The sequence below is a fragment of the Phaenicophaeus curvirostris genome, chromosome 6, assembly GCF_032191515.1.
Source record: "Phaenicophaeus curvirostris isolate KB17595 chromosome 6, BPBGC_Pcur_1.0, whole genome shotgun sequence".
Taxonomy (NCBI): Eukaryota; Metazoa; Chordata; class Aves; order Cuculiformes; family Cuculidae; genus Phaenicophaeus; species Phaenicophaeus curvirostris.
In genome coordinates this window covers 52746009-52767693 of record NC_091397.1, presented here as the reverse complement: position 1 = coordinate 52767693, position 21685 = coordinate 52746009, and the positions used below count along the sequence as shown (strand labels likewise).

Here is a 21685-nt window from a genome sequence, read left to right as displayed (position 1 = left end):
GTTGTTACACTGGCAAGTTCTTGTTTCTCTCATTGCATTAGATTTCCCCTCCGTGGATAAGCAGTAATACGATTAGCATGTCAGCTGAGGGGATTTTCAGAGAAAAAGAAAATGTCTTTTTCTTGAATGGTGATAGACCAGAATTTCTCTCAAATTGTGGAGGCATTCTGAAGTTATTTATTATCATATATAGCTAATATTATTTTATAGAAGAGAGATACAACCCTATGCAGTTAAATAATTGATTTTCAGGACTGCTTCTGCAATGGTGTTTATCTTTATTCTGTCACAAACTGTTACGCTGTGCCCATCTCTCTCTCCGCTGCTTTACTATTAGAAGGAGCTCAATAATGTCGAACCAGATGCAGTTGCAGCAAATATGTCATTTCCCACGAGTAATTAATTCTGCTGTTACAGTGTTTATCTCGCTTTGGTTTGATTTTTTCCAGCTTCAGTTTCCATTAATTTGCTATCTCTTTCTGCTAGATGACAGACAGGTTAGACAATACCAATTTTTTGTGTGGATTCATTTGGCAGGGGGGTCCGCAATAGGGTGCATCTGCCTTAGTTTTCTGGTTTGTTCCTGTGTCCGTGCCCAATTGTGCCTGCTGCATGCACACTGCTTTGGTCCCAGATTCTCCTTTGGATCAAAGCAGCTGGTTCCCTTAGGAGAAAACCTGGATCTGATGGAGGTTTTACTTCAGTTGCTGTTCCAGATGAGACTGCACTAAATTTGGCTCCTTGCTTTCTCTCCAGTTCTCCACTCCTGTCCCAACATCATCTCAACCCCTACATGCCCTCATGGCGTGCAGTACATGCCCTTAGCATCATGTTACAATAACACTGTCCTCACATTTTTTTTTGGCACTTGGAATGGAAAAGACTGGGGGGAGGGAGAGGAAAAAAAAAGAAAATTATGTTTTAGGATTGCAAGGGCAGTAGAGGAGACCTGAAATAGTGCTGTGCGCATGAGCAGTGCCACCACTGGTGTTTGGTAGTGAGCAGTGTGTATGTGAGTTCCTCTGCACTCCTGTGCTGGGGGGATGCCTGGGAAGGACAAGTTTAGAGGAGTGGATGTTGCCTTCGAATCAAATTCCCCTCCATGACAACCAAACCTTTCCATTGATGTAAATGGACCGCATTAAATGCACTTAGAGGTTGATGTGGCCACAGTGAAATCAGTGGAGGGAAGGGGATTTTCACAGTTAATGCCACCACCGAGAGCTGGGACGTGCACAGGGATGTGACTGGTGGAAATGAGAGCTGCACAGCTGAGGACAGATCCTGCTCTGTCCTTCACTCTGACTGCCTTTACATGGTGCTGTTCAGAGCACAAAAAAATGAAGTGTGTTGCATTTTATTTCATTTAGTTGTGGTTAGCACTTAACAAAGATGTTGGATTTTTTTGTTTTGTTTTTTTAAAAGAGAAAATTCTAGTTTCCTAGCTACCATTCCATCTACCTCTCAGTAAAAGGTATACTTGGGTGAACAAAAAAGTGACAGGGACAGACCTTAGGTGACGAACTTTGAACTCCGGAAGCAGCTTGGACAGCTCAGTATTTCCAGTTAAAAGTTTTGAAAAGTATGTATTTAAAAACTGAATTTTTTACAATTATGTTTAAATTTCTGAGCAATATCCCCTCCATTGAAAAATGGTAATTATGCCCATCATTTGTAAGGCTGTTTACTAGAAAAGTAAAGTAGAGATGAATGCCACAATTACTTTTATAAGATAATGGAGCCCTGAGTTTTTCCAGCTCTATTTGTGCATTAGCCTGAGATGAACTTTCTTGCTCAGTGGTTTCATTTGTGTCATCATTTTCAATCACTAAACCATAAAAAATATACACTCCAGTTCCCCATCAGTTTTGAGCACTTCCTGAATTAGAAAAAGATTTCATTAGTGCTTCTCAATTATTATCTGCCTTCATTTGAAGTATTTTATGTATTAACTGTTAAGACTTTAGTCAGTTATCATGCTTTCCACTCTATTTTCAGTCTTGTCCTCCTTGACTATTTTGCCTTTCTCTGTTATCTACAGGGAGACTCTAAGCCTTGATAAATTGCTGCCTCTGTTTAGGCTCGATCAACATACAGTTATACCAACATGAGAGGAATGTGAGGTGGTAGGGTTACAGTTTCTTTTCCAGTAGAGCTACGTTGCACAATTCCTCGCACATACCATTTATAGAACGACTAACTGCTGTAGCTTATTCTGCTGTTCCATGAGAGAATAAACTATTACAAGGCAAGCAACTTTTAATTGATAGACCAGGGTTGACACAAGCTAATCACACCCTTCTAACTTGTGTTGAATAAACTGGTGTAACTTCGGTGTGTAAACACATTCTCCTAAGCCAAAAACTTAAAACCTGATCCCTTGGGTCACTGTGTTTCTCCACTACTTTCCTTCACCCCTATTTCAGGCCACGTATACAAAGAATGCAGATGGCAACATGCTGCGTATCAGGTGTCTCCGACAGCTGGCACCACACTTGCAGTACGTGCATAGCACCAGTATTTCTAAATGCAAGAGGGAGCCCGAAGGCTTCAAAGGTTTTATAAGGTTTGTTCATAAATTAGGGTTTCACCAGGTGGTGTTTCCATGTGTTTTAAAGTTTGAAAAAATAATTCCTTGTTTCCAAACCAAACAGGTGATCAGGCCTGAAAAGCACACCATGCTGACCACATACTAGTAACTTTTGAAGTCCCAAAGGGCACTCCGGGGTCTGCTGCTTTTTTGGTGACAATTGTTCTATAATATAGTTTCTACTTTAATTATATATAAAATGTATTGTGCTTTCTATGCAGACTTTTTTTTTTTTTGGTAAGGAAAGTATCTGTGAGAAGAGATAACTGGAGCCAAAGCAAATAAACCTGATATGATAAAATCTAGTAAGTATATAGTAAAGGTACCATTCCTTTTATTGAAAGCAGTGCCCTTGCTTCCTCATATTTTACTAATGGATTGTCCAGAGAAGAGCAAAGAAGCTGGTGAGGAGCCTGGAGAACAGGCCTTATGAGGAGCGGCTGAGAGAGCTGGGGTTGTTTAGCCTGGAGAAGAGGAGGCTGAGGGGAGACCTCATTGCTCTCTACAACTACCTGAAAGGAGGTTGTGGAGAAGAGGGAGCTGGGCTCTTCTCCCAAGTGACAGGGGACAGGACAAGAGGGAATGGCCTCAAGCTCCACCAGGGGAGGTTTAGGCTGGACATTAGGAAAAAATTTTTCACAGAAAAGGTCATTGGGCACTGGAACAGGCTGCCCAGGGAGGTGGTTGAGTCACCTTCCCTGGAGGGGTTTAAGGCACGGGTGGACGAGGTGCTGAGGGGCATGGGTTAGTGTTTGACAGGAATGGTTGGACTCGATGATCCAGTGGGTTTCTTCCAACCTGGTGATTCGATGATTCTATGATACTTCTTTATATTCTAAGTTTTTTCTCAATAATTTCATTTTTTTTGTGTACCTTTTTAATTGATTTCAGCTATTTATATGATAATTTCTCTGAAGGTAGTAAATGGAAATCCCAGCAGAATTTTTGTCTTCAGTATGCTAATCACTAGACAACCAGAGCAAAATCAAATGATTGGGACTTGCAGTGTACTGTCTGTTTTAATTGTTTAGCTCTTCTCTCTCTAAAAGGGTTTACAACTTACAAAACAAATTGTATGTTGGTCTTGAGGGATTTGCAGCAATATACAATAAAATATATTCTTTTTCCTACCTAAATGCAGTGGAATAATTTCAAAAGTCACTTGCCTTAAGCTATCTGAAGTTCAGACTATTGAAAATAGAATTTGAATCAAATGACACAGAAGATTTTGGTTAGATTTCAGATAATTTAGTTTCGTTATTTAATCAGGGCATGACAAGCATATGCATTTATTGATGTAATATTGCTGACTGGAAGAGTCAATGCATACAGAAAGACCACTCAGTGAAGCTGCAGCTGCCACTGACAACAGATTAAAACCAAGGGAGAATTTTAAGTATGTTTCTATTAATTGAATATGTAATCATTTTACTTAGAAGGATTTTAATTACACTTCACCTCAATGTCCTCATTATGCACTTACACAGTCTAAATGTCCACAATCCTGGAATAAAATATGGTTAGAGAGAAAAGGAAATGGGAGAATAGCAGAAAAGCCATTTAAAAGGCGTGATAAGTAATGTAGAGTGAAGACACAATGTCTGTGCAATTCTCACAGCATAATTGTGAATGTGAAATAAAACCAACTAGATTTTTACCAGACTTACCGGGAGTTGGGTTTTAAAAAAAAATTTGTATGAAATAATATAAGCCTATATTTACACAGAAGTTGTCTAAATTTTAGCCAGGTATGCCACATCCAGAAGATCAAGCTAAGGTTGCTTGTCCAAACACAGTTGTGTTGCTCTATAGTCTGTCTTCTGTGCTGGGCGAGAAAGTATTTGGCTGTGCTTAGGTTACACAGTCAATTATCAGTCTGTCAGGCTTGCTCTTGCATCCTGGTGCTTGTCTTTTATTGAAGGCTAGAATACCTCTGTAGATCATGTTCCTTAAGGCAGTTGTTTCTGCAATGTTAATTTGTTTCAGGAAAAAAAAATCAATTAAAAAATCGCATGCTGAGTGAAACAGATTTCTGGCTTTGATTGAACTCTGGGACAGGAGAAAAGCATGTTAAGAAATGGCACTGAGTGGAAACAAAGCAGGATGAGAGAGAGCAATGCTTGCAACTGATCTAAGGCAGAAAAGCCATTTTGCAAGTACGGATGAGGGACAGAGATCCTATTAAAAAGGCCCAGCTTGTGACTGGGAAACCGCAGGCAGAGACTGCTTCCAGACACAGAAATAAATCTTGCAAGCAGCTTCAAACCATGCGCAGCCTGGATGGTGCAGCAGACAGCAACCCTTCCCAGAACTGCCGGAGAGCAGCGCGGCAGAAGCGGAGCAAGCTGTTGTTTTCCAAGCAAATAGAAAGTGCTTTGTTAATTTTAAGTAAGAGCCAAGCGCACCAGTCGCTGCTGCAGCTGCAACAGCTGCTTTAGCTCAGGAAGAAAAGCCACAATTGGCAGAAGGTAAATGGACCAAAGTTGAGCCTTATTCTTGAAAGCTAGAAAATGTGAAGATGAAGAGGAGAAATGTTTGTCTTATCTCGCTGCTGCTGTGGAAGGAAGCTGTCTTGCTGCAGAAGTGTGAAGTCTGGAGCGCAGCACTTGAGCATTGTAGTCAATACAAAAAAAGTGAAAACCTGCAGGCACAGCAGGGTGGCAGGCGCTGGTGCGGATCTATGGGCAGAAGAAGCCTTTCGGGTTTACGTGTGAGAGGTTAGCATCAAGCAGAGCTGGTCATAAGCTGTTCACGTCAAAAAGGCCTTGCCAAAAACCTCCCTAAGGATGCAGGGACATGTTTTTGTTTATAAATACACGTTTACAAGTAGACTGCACCTCCAGGATAAATGCTAGCGGAGGCAGACATGCTGTGTTCAGCATTGGATAGCAGTTCAGTGGAATAAACTGCTTTATACATAAACTTGTTTATGCATATATTGCTCTGAAAAGAAAAAAAAACCACCAAATAAACATGGCTGGGCATAGATATAATATAGTATATGATTAACTTAATTATTTGTGAAGTCCTAAGGATCTTGGTATAGAACGATAAGAACAGATTTACCCAGCTCAAACCTGACAGTTCAAGAGGCAGGTTTCTATTTTATGTATGTTTTGAAGGGAAAAGGACAGAGATTAATCAGGTGTTGCATTAAAATACTTGAAAATGAATATGAAGCAGAGACAAGCAGGAGTCCAAGCTGGTAGCAGGGAAACTGCTGGCCTCCTAAAGTGAAACATGTATAGATTTGTGAAGACAGGCTGGAAAAACAATCTAGGTCCATCTGTTGCATACCAGCAGTGGACTGCTGCTGTTCAGCAGTCTGTCCAGCCGATGAAAGGAAGATTTTCAGTCCACTCACTAGCTGCTTTTCAAAAGGAGGAGGGTAAGGGACATGTGATGCTCAACATCAATACTCCTCCATAAGGATAAATAGCAGTTCCAACTTGCCACACCGCTTCAAAGGAAAAGCAGGGATGGAGTGATGTACTGTGTTCCCTGAGGTGTGACTTGATTGTCAGCAGCTAAAGGCTACATCAAATTAACTCTGCCTACTCTCAATTAGAAAAGCTGGGGGCAAGTGAGATTTGATCAGATCTTGCACATCTTACGCACCTGGATTCTTCTATTCCTTGCATCCTGGAGCACTGCCTGAATGATATTAGGGCCAGGACCTTCTTTTCCACTTTATTTTCTCCATTTCACAGCCATCAGTCAATCTTCATACCTGTCAGGGAAGGCTGTTCCCTGATGACTGAGGCACTGGGAGCAGGAGGGTTTCCCCATGGGGCCAGCAGGAGGGCACCTGGGGTCAGCCCAAAGTCCCCATCACCAGCCACATTGTCACTAGCACACAGGGACAAGCTCAGTCAGCAGGGTCAGACTAGGGTCCAGATAAATGAGCCTACAACCAGCTGCAAGTGCAGCTGGGACACAGCTGCAGCACATCTCCAGCAGGAACTGAGGGCCAGAGCCTCAGCTTAAAACCAGCTTCCTGGGAAGCAGAACAGCCCTTGCTTAGGTCTCTTCTTTTTTTCTCAAGGTTAACTCTCTTGAAGATGTCCCTAAGTTCAGGGGGCTGAGCCAACAGGAGGTCCTGGATGCTCTGCAGAACTCATTTAATCTATTTGATGGGGGACTCTATCCTATCTGCCACTGATGACTGACCCTAACTTTCATTCCTTATTGTGGTCTTCAGAACTGCCCCACTACTACTCGATGCTCTCACTAAATTGGGTGAGTAACACTATCTTTGCTACAAGGTCAGCTTTTCCCAGTCCCTTAATTGCCAGCTTATGAAGGCAGGTGGTTCTTTGAGCCTCCAGTACTATCTGAGTAACAGTGCTTTCTGCTCAAAGTGTATTTAAAACTTAAGGTTGCTCATAAATCTTTGAGGAAATTCTGTCTACAAATAAAATGCATTCTGGTTTGCTGCAGGTTAGATTATTGTGCATGAATTTAAGTAGTTTGCAGAGGAATACAGTTGAGCTGTACAAATAATGGTTACCTTAACTGTCAATCTTGCAGACTGGAGGGGATGTCAAAATAAACTATTAAAAATATATGAAGTTAACTCTGAATTATATTTACGGTGGCTACGTTAGAGACTAGAACAAGTGAGAACTAAGTTTTCAGTACTTAAAATTCTTTCAGCCTTTGGGTTCATAAACCAAATATGATCATATAATTGGAAACTTGTATCAGAAATGAAGGATGCTGACAGAAAGATGAAGAGACAGGTAGATGGAGCAAACCAGCTGCGTGTTTTTGCTCTTGGAGTGCACCATTTCCATCTGTAAATGACACCCTGCACATATCTACTGTGGAAAATAATGTTTGAAAAAGCAGTGATGCCACAAGGAATAGTTAACAGTTACATAGTCGGTTTTCTTTTCATATCAGAGGGATACAGATTATGGAGAAATAGTGCTTCATTTAAATACCAGGAAGGAGGGAGATAAGGACATTGATTTAAGTATTTTGAATGAGAAACTCTCAAGCAGCAAGGACAGTAGGAAGCAGCTTTAACAGCAAGAGAGATCTGCTCCTGAATGCAGCACCAGCAGATTTATTGCCACCTGACAGAGCTCATGTTGATGCTTCAAGGTAGCACCTCTATGCTCAGGCAGCATTTCACAGTAATTGAAATATCATCAGCTAATACAGTGGCCAGGATGTGAAATTCTGAATTATGTTAATGTTGTCTGTTAACATCACTGTGTTTGGGAAAGGAAGTTATGAGTAACTGTCTCCCAAAGGGGCTTTCCTATAAAGCCTTTGGGTTTGTTATAAACACATCTGCTTATAAACCCCTTGGGTTTGCTATGAATGCCTTGGGAACAGATTTGATTCAGAATATCATATGCAGCACTAGAACTTAAACTATGAAAGAAACAGACTTCTTTCTTTTTCTCTCTTTAAAGCATTATAACTAAACAGATCCTGTACAAAGAAAAGTCTAGGCAAGATGGATTTAAAGTCTTATGCTACCTATGTAATTTATATGTTTTTGAAAACCCTTCTTATTACAAAAAGTATTTATTAATGGGCATCAGAAAGTTTGATAAAATGAACAGAACTTAAACTAATCACCTTGGGGAATATCTTGGCAGCATCTGTTTAGAGTAGGAGTTGGGGTTTGAGTCAGAGGACAGCATTGGGAGGCCACAGCCTCTGGAGGTGGAAGGTCCTGTTCTTGTGTCTGCTCTTTTCCACTGTGGATATACATGAATCTTCACAGCAGATTGATTCATGTCTCAGTCTGCTGGCTGAACATAGGTACCAGTTTCCAACTTTTCAGTAGTTTTTTATAAACAGGTTTTCCTCCAGATCACATACTGCTACTGTGCCATATACAAATTTTAATTAGAACTGTCTGTGAGTGCAATTTGAAATCCTGGTTTACTTGGAATTTCAGTGCTTTGTATGATGAAGGATTAGATGTGTAAGTGGTAGATGGAACAGTTCTTTGTGTACTGGAGATGACTTCCCCATCATAGATTTTTGCATTTTAAAAATACTAATGCATACAGATAAAAACCCAATTAACAATTACAAATAACATTTTCAAATACCTGTTAAATCAATAAGCAATTATTTGATTAATCTGATTCAGAGGATTAATTCTGTAAGCCAGCTTACTGTTCAGATCTGTAGAGAAAAAGGAATCTTGAATTCTATAATTAAGATATGTTCCACTCAGAGCAATAAATGTGTTTTAAAACTTGAGTGCAAGAGAAAATCAAGTTTGGCCTGAGGTTTTTAAAGCTTAAAAAAAAGGTACTATTTGATTTAGGAAGAGAATGCTATGGGTTCTGGTAAGTCTTTAATTGAAATACAAGTAAAAAACATGAGCTTATTTGACTAGCAGGAAAAGTGGCCAAAAATCTTTTTGGCATATGAGGGGGAACAACCTTATTCAGTAAAGATCTTTCCTTTAAATTACAGGATGACATTTGCAATTATTATAAGAGTTTTGGCCAGACATTTGTTTTTAAAAAGAGCTATTTGTCCTTCTTAAGCTGAGACATGAGGGCAGCTCTGTTGTTAGAAAATATTCTGTGAATGAATGAGGTGAGTTATTCCAGCAGACAGAGAGCAGATGTACTGCTGATGAAATCATTGCCCTGCAGAAAAACTAAGGAATGTTTCATGGTACGTAACGCATTGTACTGGGATTCGTACAATGTGAGTGGGCTCTTGCATTACTCATTCTTGTAAGGTCTAAGGGTTTGTCTTTCGATGAGGACAGCTCTTTCCCTCTTGGAAGAAAGTCCTTTGGCTTATTTGCAAAATGTTTCAATTTAACTTCAATTTCAATAATATGAATGCTTGTCCAGATATGTAAATATGCATATACATATTTGAAAATCCATTTGTATGTTCTTCATTTTAGTGTTTAGAGGTGAATATATAATGCACATTCTTTATTCCTATCAAATCCCTAGTGAGTCTTTAGCCATGAAGCATATTCTAGAAGTGACCTTTGCCCAGGGAAAGCTGTTTCCTTTTGTCTTTCTGTCCCTGTAATGGCTCTTCGATACACTGCCAAGGCTTTGTGTTCAATCAAGATAGCCGAGACTTGGAAATCATCTTGACATTTTTATTTTAAAAAAATAACCACAGGTGATCCAGTAATAAGTTGATTAGCTTTCTCTGTAGATACACCTTTTTACTGTGTATTTATTGATTTCTTCTTCTAGCTATAGCACAAGTAAATAAAATGACAGAAACAATATGCCTTATTTGGTGATTCTCACTTAAGCGGCATACGAAAGAGGTACTAATTTTTCCTTTCTATCACTGAAATCAGATGGTACAAGAGGATGTTAATTTTGGAATTACCCCTTATACCTGTCCTGAAACCTTTCACTTTCATTTGGCCATATAATCATTTTATCATGGGGCAACGTAATGGGGGGGATCTATCAGCTTTAAACCTGTTTTTCATGCAGTCCCATTACTCCAGTTTCATCTTGCTGACTGGGCTTGCTGATAGTTGTTGTACACAGACTATATTTCTCCCATCATGTTGTCGCTTAATTAGAAGGAAAAAACCCCGCAACAATCGAAACTCAAGCAAGAAGAGATACTTTGCATCTCATCTAGACCTTTAGTTAGTCCACCAAGCACCTCTTTTGCCCATCAGCAGCTGAAAGACAGTTTGACTCCTTTGTGGGTTGGGTGGTGCTCTGTGTTACCTTGTGAAATAGCAAACTAGTCCAGATATGAGTTTCTTCCTGCAGTTGGTGAGTCAGTCGCACAGAAAATCACCAGTTCTTGGCTGTTTGTGCCACCTATAAGAAATTGTTTACCCCAGTCTTCTGATGGGAAGGTGTCTGTGGACAAAACAGCCAGCCAACATGGGCTCTGGTTGCCTGGAAGGAAGGCGTGTGAGGCCTGGGAGCCCTTGCCAAGCTTCCACTCATGTGTGGCCTTCCAGATAACGTTTTCCTAGCACTCCAGAAGCAATTGGAGTGTGGGAAACTGTGGGAAGGGTGTGGAGGAGGATAAGAGAGCCTAACCCTGCTGAGCTGCATCTTTGGTGGCCCACCCTCATTGTATGTGTTGGATATTGTTTTCCTTTTCTTCCCAGCTTGATGGACTTTTCAGTGGAAAAATTGATTGTGTAAAGATTGTCTTCCAATTTGCTTATATGAAATTCCCTTCTGAGCTCATTTAGGTTCCCTTCACAGAAAGGGTATCAGTGTGCTATCAAATGCTTCCTAGACAAGTGCCAGCATCTTATTTTTCCACCTAGTGTAATTTTTTAACTTCTCTGTCACCCCTTTGTGATGTAAATTTCATTTGTGACTTTTCCTTAGTCTCTAGAAATCCTAGAGTGTGCCTTCCTTTTCTCCTGATTGATGCAGCTTTCAGACTGGTGTAGGACTTCTGGCTGAAGTTGATCCACTCCAGATTTATTGCAGCATAAAGAACAACAAAGTTAGACCTTACTGCTCACTTGCTGTGTGACTGTTATAGTTCTATTTCTGCTTTTCCCTTCCTTCCTTTTGTTTTTATTACTCATAAGCAACAGTAGATCGAAGTTCTTTGAAGCAAAAAGCACTTCATCGTATGTATTTGTACAACTTTTTTTTTGTACCCTGTCTTAGGTTCTCTTTGTAATGACTACAGTCCTATGTAACACCAACAATAAAATGTAGCTGATGGTGAATACAGTCTGGTACACTAGGGAGGAAAAAATTTCATTTAAGTTCTGAACAAGGCTTTGGGGAACCTTGTTTTGATATCCATTCTCCTGACCTAGGTAAGGATGCATGTTTGGCTCTAAGCTCGGGTCAACATACCAGGTATACAGGTGGTTAGTGGAGATATGGTTCTACCTGTCACCCCTACCCCATCTCATCCCTTTCGACACTGAGCATTTCTGAAGTGCCTTTCAGTGTCATCCGCTATCTACCTCTGCCCAGGGGGGGTGTGTGTGTGTATATATATATATATATATATATAAAAGACCAGGGAACATTCCTTGCCTATTGTTTACTCTCCTATCTTGAAACATATATAATGTAAAACATATAATGTAAAAACTTGGCAGATTCTTGCCTATACTACCTGAAGTCATACAAAGCAAACAGTTGGAACATGAAGAAATAGAAAGAGAAGAAATAGAAACCACAATTTCATTTGTCTTCCTCATTTATACTGACTGAACTGGGTTGAAGGTGATTCTGCAGCAGATCGGGATGGGGGTTTGATAGTAGGAATTAGGACTTCTGGTACGCTGCTCAGAGTTTTACTTGGCCTTGTGGGTTTTGATTTGTTCCATGTAGAGTTTTAAAACTTTTTATAAAACATCATCCTCTTCTGCCTTCCTCAGCCTGAGTTTAGCTTAGTTTATTTTTGTAGCACTAGTGGCCCACAATAAATGTTGGGGGCTGGATACAGACTCTTTCACAAAATAAGTGAAACAGTGATTTTTTTTTTTTTTTTCCTCTCAGAGTTTCTACCTATGCTAAATCAGATTTTTTTATCTGAATTGGGACATTAACCTGCTTATATTTTTTTCACAGACCTTACATTTCTAGGGACAAAGCATCATGTCACACCTGGGATGTCAAACGAGCCCTGTCCTTCTATTTGAAAGGGTTTAAATATTTTCCTCTTTTGCCTGTGCCTGTGGCCTACAGCAAGCAATTCACAGATCCGCTCTGTAAATAATGGTCTTCAAGATATGTTGTCCATCTGCACCTTCATAATTTACTCTCATTCCTCTCTTTCAGGGTTTTTTCCTTTAATTTCCTGGGATTCTGTAAGTGAGCAGGCATGATGCATGCTGTGTATCTGTGCTTGGTGCAGAAGGAGAGAGGATACGGCTCACAGGAAGGATGGGAAGCACTCTTCATCAGGAAGTGCAGTGGTAGGATGAGGGGTAACATTTTTAAGCTGGAAGAGGGCAGATTTAGATTAGAAAGTGGGAAGAATTTTTTTACTGTGAGGGTGATAAGGCACTGGAACAAGTTGCACAGAAGTTGTGGATGCCTCATTCCTGGAGGCGTTCAAGACGAGGCTGGATGAGGCTTTAAGCAACCTGATCTCGTGGAAGGTGTCCCTACCCATGGTGGGGGTTGGAACTAAATGATCTTTAAGGTCCCTTCCAACCCAAACCATTCTATGGTTTATTCTATTGCATCCAACCTAAAGATACTGCTAACTGGAAAGTGTTTAGTCTTGAATGTCTATGGTATTTTGCCTAAGGATGGCAAGTTTGGAAGAACTCCAGCCACCTATTTTTCTCTGCAATTGCACCACACAAAATTTGCTCCTCAGTCTGCACCAGCCGTGTGTTCTGAAATGACAAATTTTGGCTATGTTTTCATTTTTTAACAGACTCCCAGATGTAAAACAATGGAGCAAGTGGAATTTCAGAACTTCCAACCAACCCCAAAAACAATCTTCCCACTTACAGACACTTATTAGGCATTGAGAATAATTATAACAAAACTACTGCAAGTATTAACCAAGAGCTGTTTAACTGTGGGATGTGCTTCATCACAGGCTGCTGGAAGAACCAGTGGTATTCGCTTCCTTGTAGTTTCAGATTACCATATTCCTCAAAAAAAACCTGTGAAAAAAAAAAATATTGTAACCAGAGTAATATCCAAGCTAGTAAAAATGTTTAATTGAAAGGGTACTTTGAAATCCCTGTCCTGAAAAGGCTGAAATCATTTATGGGTGTCTTGAAGGAGAGGAAAGGAGGAAAAGTTTCCAAGAAGAGTAGGCTGTTCTTCCAGTAATAAAATATCATCAAAATTGCTGTTTAACACTTAGAATTTACAAGCTGGCAGGAGCATGCTACATGCCATATAGGCAGTAATGAAAATAATCGGTCATGCACTTTAATGCATTACAAGCACTTTGTGCTATAAAATAATGGCAGTAGCTGGCCCCCTGACAGAGTAACTGGCACAGGGAGCATTGCTTCTTTTGAAGTGTGTGTGCGCTGTAAAGACCATCTAGTAACATTTACTACTTCCAGAGCTCTCCTTGTGGCTGATGTATCAAAGCAAAGGAAGAGGGCTGAAGGAAAGGACTCTAACCAGGTTTCTTTAGATAGTTTTCCCATTTTTTTTTGACCTACAAGAAGCTTCCTCTAAGATAGAGAGGAACCTGGAGCAACAGGGAGCAGTGATGATCGCTACTACCAATGATTGGCAGGTCTAATCTTCAGGTTTCTATCCCAGCTGTAGCATTGGCAACACTGAAAAATAATGGAGGGTTCATCTCCGGTTACTGTTACCGACACGCTTCTAAGAAGTTGAAATTAATGCATGTACACAATGAAGGCAGTGTGGATATGATCTCTTCAGTAATTGTTAGGGGAAAATGCAGAATTTTCCTTCACTGAGAAGTCATGTCTTGAACCTGAATGTGCTACGATACGATGTGGCTGGGCTCTCTGACTGCTGGGTATTTTTTTAGCTTGCTTGCTGATCATGAATCATAACTTTGTTCTAAGAGGAAGGGAAGATTCCAAACTTTATGCTTTTCAGATACTTTTGCCGTGACTTTCAGACTAAGAGCCCTCAGGACTGTTGCTTTACTGAATCTCATAAATACAGTTTCTCTTTGAAGTCTAGACCAGAGGAGTTAACTGTGAGCCCAAGTGAAATGTTGGGTTTCTTCCTTGAATATGAAAGGTTATACTATATCTAGGAATACAGCTACTTTATTGAAGAATTGAAGCAAACACTGCTGTAGTTAATTCTTCCAAAGAAGCAGCAGACAGCTAGGCCACTTCTAACTTCTGTCATCTCAGAAAAATCTAGCAGAGGATTAACCCTCTGAGCTGAAGGTTAAATGCATACCTGTGAAGTGGGCATTCCTAGGAGGAGACAAGAGAAGTTTAACCTTGATTTGAGAGACTTGGAACACCGGAAGGAATTGATGATCAAAATTATGTACAAGGCTCTCTAAGTACACGAGACCAAAAGAGCAGTTATCACCTGAAAGATCTTTGATATTTATAGCCAGGAACTCGCATTGACAGTTGAATGAGGAAATGGGGAAAAACCCTAGATATTCAGAGAAAATAACTGCTAGTTCTTCGAGGATTTTAACCTGGCCTAGTTAAATGGTGTTGGTTTAAATGTAAAACAGTGCAGAACACCAGACTTGGTTGAATGGGATTTTCAGGTGTAGATTTGAAACTTAGTGGTTTCCATACAGGAAGAAATGTCATTTTGTATTCTACAATGAAACTTGACCTGTAAATAATTTGTCTAGTAAGAACAGTCTCAATAAATCTGCACTCCAGGATGAGGTTGGGTTAAGTTGATTATCTATATTTAATGTTGGATTAATTATAAATGAAAGAGGCAGATATACATTAAGGATAAATAATGCTGTGATACCTGAACCTCTAAATGGCAGAAAGCAAGGCAGAAATCTAAGATCTGCTAGAACCGAGGAAAAAGAGAGGTCGAATAAAAAGGACAGAGACATTTGATGGTGAAATGGTATCCAGGAAGTGAGATAGGAAATGGAAACTGTTTCCTTGCCCAGAAATATGAGAACTAGATCATTTTCTGGCAGCAAAAAAAAGAGCCAGAGTATAGAGCAGAAACTGGATGGGCTTCAAGAGCTTGGATGAATAGCAGGAAGGATAATAGAAGATTGCAGGGTATGCAGCATGTACAGAAAACGTTCTGGGGAACAGGGAGAGGTTCAGAGAGGGGAGTGAAAGATGCAGGCAGACATTTCTGATGTTTCTTGTACTGTATGGAGGCAGAGAATCACAAACAGAACAGAAGGAATGATTTCATATAGGGTGGTAGTAGACATGAAGAACATGGATGTCAAAAGAAAGAATGAAGAAAATAGAGTGCAAAAACGTGGAAAAGATGGAGACTGGAGACAAGGAAGGAGGGAGGGATGGGAAGAGGAAGGGGGAGAGAGAGCATGGGGGCCAGGAAACGTGAGAGGTATTTAAAATTAAGGGAGGGAGTGAGAAGGGCAGATAAGGATGGTAGGGAGAGGGGGAAGGAGAAATTTGACAGTCATCCGTGAATATGAAGGCACTGAAGAAAACGATTTGTCTCAAAAAATTATATTGAAAACAGTATCAATATACAATACAATACACAATTCATTATACCTCTTATCAGATACTTCCTAAGCTCTTTGCAGGGCTGGAATAAATAGGATTTGAATTCTCTCCATAATCTGTCTTAGAGAGGCAGTCAGTAAATTAACCATTTAAGCAGTGTGCCCAATCTATTAAGTCAAACCCCAGTTTGTGGAGTTTGTGTGATACAGTATTTAGTTAGTTGTAATGTCTGTGTTCCATTGCAGTAAAAAGCATCACTTCTCTTTGTGGCCTGTGGTAGATTTTAAACTTAAGCTACAATTTATTGCTATATTTTAAAATTATGTAACAAAGGAAAAAGAAATCAAACAGTCTCTCAGCTGATGGACCCCACAGGCGAGGGAATGAGTCACACGGCTCCTGTGTCTCCAGTGTTATGAATTATTTCAGCCCACTGGAGAAGAAAAGAGTAGGGAAAGAGCACTAAAACTAAAGAGTGAAAAACAGGCATCTTTGTTAGACATAACCCAAACAGAGTGCATGGGCTTGATGCATAGATGATTGTGTTATCTTCTATGGCCTGTCCTGCCTGTGGTCAGACCAGACAGTCTCCACCAACATATTCTGCAGAAGATAACATGGAAGATAAGAAGGTAACAAGGACAAACAGGATACAAGAAAGACAGTAACAAGGAAGAAAAACTGGTCTTAGCATTTATCTGTTGAAAAAGTACTTTTCATTAATAGATTTTAAATAACTTTTCCAATAAACTATTGAAAATTTTCATTATTCCATTACAAATCAGGAAACTATGCTGAATATTTCAGTCTTTTATAAATTACTAGGTAACACTGCATCAGGTGATATCAGGGACATTCTTTAGAATCAGGAAGTGTGGTGATGTTGCCATCTCACAGTTGCTTTGCAAGTCCTAGTTTGCCTTAGACTCATTGTACTCTGGGGGAAGATTCAGCCTTACTTTGTCAGTGTTACAGAATCAATTCCTGGCTGTAGCAGTGTTTTCTATTTGTCTCAACAACAACAAAAAAAAAGGAATACTACGTTTTTTATCTTGGTCTTCTTATTCAAATCCAAACTTACTGGTGACACAGTAATTTCGTTGAATCATAGACAAACAAAATAGCTTTACTAAGTTACAGAAGCACAAGATATTGCCATAAAGGTAGATGTCAATTGCTTGATTCTTTCCAGGGTTTTATGCAGACATCTACAGCTGTCTCTCTTGCTTTACCGGCAATGCTAATACAATTTGAAATAGTACAGGTTCAAAAGTTTATAGGAAAATATTGGTTTTCATTGCTCATTGAAAAAAGCTTTTATTTGTATGTAACTAATTCATCATGTTAACATCAGGATACAGAACAGTAAAGGCTTACATATTTTAACTAAAACTCCACCTGATTCTAATCTAATTAGTAAAATATGTGGATGTTTTCTACCACATTCTGCATCATGTTCTTGCTGGTTTGCTCAGGCTTCTCAAAGTCATTTTTGTTGGGATTGGGATGCTGGTATTTTTGCTGTGAAGTACAGCTGTCCAGAGTGACTGTGTTAGCTGCCTGTGACAGCTAAGAGTCTCGGTTTCTTAGCAGCATAATTCCAAAATCTGCATCTGGAAATCTTCATGGTCTTGTAATCAAATAAAAATAATTGTAAGTAGGCTATTTTTAAAAAGATTTGGAATATACCACTGGAGTTCAGGCTTCTGACTGTAAAACCGAGAGTGAGAATAATAACCTGTTGTAGTGAGAGAGAGATCTGGCACATTCAGTTTGTAAAGATCATGTTAGATTCCTCTAACATGAAAATGCAAAGTCTGAGCAGATTTCCTAATCTCATAGACGCTACCCCTTCCTAGGGCTTTCTGCTAAACCTCAGATTGGTAATAATCCTTCCTTTGAACATTGGTGTTATCCTCAAGCCTGAATTGTTTCTCTGTCTGCTCTGCTGTTCTACTCTCCCTTCTTCTTTTTCTGTCACAAAGAGGCTAGCAGTTGTGACATTTAGGGGAACATAGCTCTTTATTATAGAGTATATTGCTCTATTCCCTTTACCCCCATTCCTGCTTCTCACTACAGCGTGCCAGGCTCCCGAATTGATATAAGACACCCAGCCTAAACCTCTTGCTTTCAGCCGCAGGGAATGGAAGTGTCTCCTGAGTCAGCTGTCCTTGGGGTGGTCTGGCAGTGGCTGGGGCACCCTTATCGTAGCCATGCCTGAAACGCACAACCAGAGCTCCAGAAGGGCTGTGGGCTCCTGAAAACCTGCTCAGCCTGAAGACAGGGGTTGTTGGAGCATGGCAGTGGTCTGCTTCTTCCTAAAAATGGGATGGGGAGGAAGGGGGAAGAACACAGTACTTTGCTAGGATGGAAGAGGATGTTCTTTTTCACTTCCTTCATCTCTTCTTTCTTTCTCTCGGTGCAAAGCTCCGCAGCCCTCCTGCTGCTGCAGCCTTCTAGAGACCTCTCTCTATCTCCTTGCTGTTTGCCTCCAAGGTTGTGGCTTCTCTACTCAACACCAGCAGCCCGCAGCTGGGAAAGAAAGAGCCTTTGGGGAAAGCAGCAAGGCCCCTGGGGCGTTTGCTGGCAGAGATCATCCCTGCAGGTTCTGCCAGCCTCCAGCTGCGGGCTGTGCGCTCCCGGGAGTGCTCAACGAAGCCACAAAATACCGACGCTGCGGGGCTGTCAGGCAGGAAAATTCCCACAGGAATTCATAGAATCAGAGAATCACCAGATTGGAAGAGATCCACCAGATCGAGTCCAACCATTCCTATCAATCACTAAACCATGTCCCTCCACCTGTCCCTTAAACACCTCCAGGGAAGGTGAATCAACCACCTCCCTGGGCAGCCTCTGCCAGTGCCCAATGGCATTTTTTTCCTAATGTTCAGCCTAAACCTCCCCTGGTGGAGCTTGAGGCCATTCCCTCTCATCCTCTCCCCTGTCACTTGGGAGAAGAGGCCAGCTCCCTCCTCTCCACAACCTCCTTTCAGATAGTTGTAGAGAGCAATGAGGTCTCCCCTCAGCCTCCTCTTCTCCAGGCTAAACACCCCCAGCTCTCTCAGCCGCTCCTCATAAGGCCTGTTCTCCAGCCCCTTCACCAGCTTCGTTGCTCTTCTCTGGACTCTCTCCAGAGCCTCAACATCCTTCTTGTGGTGAGGGGCCCAGAACTGATAGTGCCATTGCTCTTTTGCCCAACCAGGCAGACCTGCCCAGTGCTAAAATGCTGTTTCTCCTTCTACCTGGTGTTTAGGGCCACAGGCAGGAGTGAACGATACCTAAACTTTCCTCCGTGACCCTGAGAAAGGACTGGAGAACCTGTGTGAGTACAGGAGGAGCAGAGGTGGACAGTGGGCAAGACTGGATGATGAAACCGATCGTTATATTGCAGGCTACAGGTACTAACGCTGGGAGAGACCAGTGTGAGCTGGAGAAAGACTGGTATGTATGGTTGGAGCTATCACCCAAAGAGACAGATTGAGTCTAAGATAAAGTGTGCCAGTGTGAATTGTGAGGCACTCTAATTAACGTCAAGCTGAAAGGGCCAGAATAATTTGTGAGACTGAGAAGATACAGGGGTTAGAAGTGTACAATTAATTAATGTTGAGATAGCAGGCATGCAAGAACCTCTGAGTAAGGATGAGGGATCCAGATTTACCAATCTGGAATTCAGGGAAAAAATGAGTCTTGTGTGACCATATAGAAGTCTGTGCAAGTCCATGTAATTTACGTGAGTTATAGGATCTCTGTCATTGTTGTGAAATCTTGCCTGTTTTGAAATGCTGATGGTATCTTGCATCACTGGGCCAAATTCTGCTTCAGTTATGCTAGTGTACTCATAAATTCACCAGAACTGCTCAGATGAGAATGTAAAGTGTAAGCCATTGACATTTTAATTTTTGAAGTCACATTGAAACAGTCATTGACAGCTCGTTAAAAACATCTCCACTGCAGTTATTAATTCAGTGTCTTTCTAAGCTACTGAAAACTTGTGAAAAATCCTAATGTTTGACTATGAAATTGCATACACCCATTTCACACTGATGTAGAACCAAACGTGCCAGCAAAGTTACTGCAGAATTATATTGATCAAACGGAACTATTCTCTACAGAATTGTCGTATGCAGAATCAAATGCCAAGGAAATTTAGACTCTATAATAACCTGCAGGTGGATCAGAAGGTTATTTGATTCCCTACTACATTAAAAAGGAACTCTTTCCTGTTGAAAACAGGTGCATCCATATTTTTCCACGTCAAAACTAGTGCTGCCCACTATTTCTAGGACATCATGCAGCAACACAATGAGCAAACACGATTGCAGAAGCAGGAAGGTGGTGGTGCTGGATGGGGCAATGGCAGCAGCGCTCCAGGGACGGCTCGCTGCTGCTCTGTACCCTGTCGGTGAGGATCTGTCTAGGGCCTGTCTTCTGGGGCACCATATGGTTTGCTAAACGTTTTTGCAACTGTAGGATGGCACAAGTCCAGGCAGCATTCATTCCCTGCCAGAATTTTAAAGAAATGTTAACAATGTTTACACATTTCAGTTTTGACAGTCTCTAAAAATTACCTATTTAAACCTTCTCTCCCTCTCTGACAACACAAGATCCACCTCCTCTTTCAGACGCAACGTGCAACCGCACTTGCTCGGTTCTTACTGCAGGACTCGGAGGAGAGAAATTCACTTGGCAGCGCTGCTGCCCCTCTGCCGTCAGGGAAGCCTCGATCAGTGCTGCAGATCCTTGGGCTTGGGGGGTGCCTGTGCCCATCCCACCTACAGCTGAGGTGCCCCCACCTACAATGTGCCCATGCCACCTGCAACAAATTGAGTGCCTCAAATCTCTTTGGGGGAGTGGCAGCCTGAACTAGAGAGGGATTGGGATTTTAACAGCTGGGGAGCTGTTGTGTTGTACAGCCCTTGGCTTTTCTATAAAGGGGTGATTGTTTTTTAGAAAGAGATCCATCGATAATATAGGTGTGCAAGAGAAGCATGCTTGCTTGACCAGGGTGTGGGTCTTGATAGTCAAATCTCTAAATATAATGAATTGCCCTCATTGCTAGATCAGACATTCTCCTCTTATCCCCTTCTGAATAAACACAGAATACTGTCAGAATGACTAAGTCTGATTTGTACAACGTGGGGTGGCCTAATGAAAGCCATGGAAAGTACCTCCCTCACTACGTCTAGAAAAGGAAGACAACAAGACCTCTGGGAGATGCAGTTAGTGGAATGCTACATCACACCGGGGGATGTTTAAATGAAATGTAAAGTCCAATATTTTTTGCGAGTTTAAGGGCAGAAACCATAGCCAGAATGCTTTGTTTCCAAATGGACATCTGGCAAATATTGATCTGCAGTTGTATTCAGTGTGGAATGGAAAGTACAGGTTGTGACAAGAGCAGTCAATACTTTTTTAGATTATTGATCCTTACAGTGACTATTGATTGTTTTTTAGGAGATAGCACAATCTATTCTTTCATTTAGCTTAGCACAAAATAATTGAATTGCAAGTTGTGTGCCTGTATGCAAACATTGTTTTTCATCATTGGCGATATATAAAAATCAAATACTAATTTTTAAGTGGTTTTTCTCTCCTCTGTTATTTAGTAGGACTACTCAAATACTATGAATTTGTTAAGATAAAAAGCGCAGTTGGCTTCAGGGGAGTTCAGATGCCATCATCTTCCCTTTGCTGCCTGACTTGAACTTTTTTCTCAAATGAGTTCTACTTCTATGAATAAAGTCGTCTGTTAAATTGAACACATAAGGGATCTAGCTGGTTTCTGTAGACACATCATCTTTTCACTCACTCACATCCCATCTGATTTAGTTGTTTGCTTTCTTCTGCCGAGAAAATATGCTATTGCCTACCACTTGGGGATGTTATATAAGGTTCAGCAAGTGTCTTGAGTGTACCAGATTTTGTGAATGGTAAATAAGCTGATGATATTTTTTTGTTCCGTTAAAAGAAGCTGTACATGGGGAAGGACTGGTATACAAGAAATGGCAGTAAACTACAAG

General features: G+C 40.9%; 1 protein-coding gene across 1 annotated transcript in view; it reads right to left on the bottom strand.

The window, feature by feature from the left end:
- DAZL (deleted in azoospermia like) overlaps window positions 1–20432 on the bottom strand; it is a 77651-nt gene extending 57219 nt beyond the window's left edge. The window contains exons 1-2 of the mRNA XM_069859980.1: window positions 20307–20432; window positions 20061–20165 (exon numbers count right to left, since the gene is read on the bottom strand). Of these exons, the coding sequence (XP_069716081.1) occupies window positions 20061–20165; window positions 20307–20432 (231 nt within the window). The remainder of the gene's footprint in view (window positions 1–20060; window positions 20166–20306) is intronic.
- Window positions 20433–21685: the final 1253 nt, after the last annotated feature.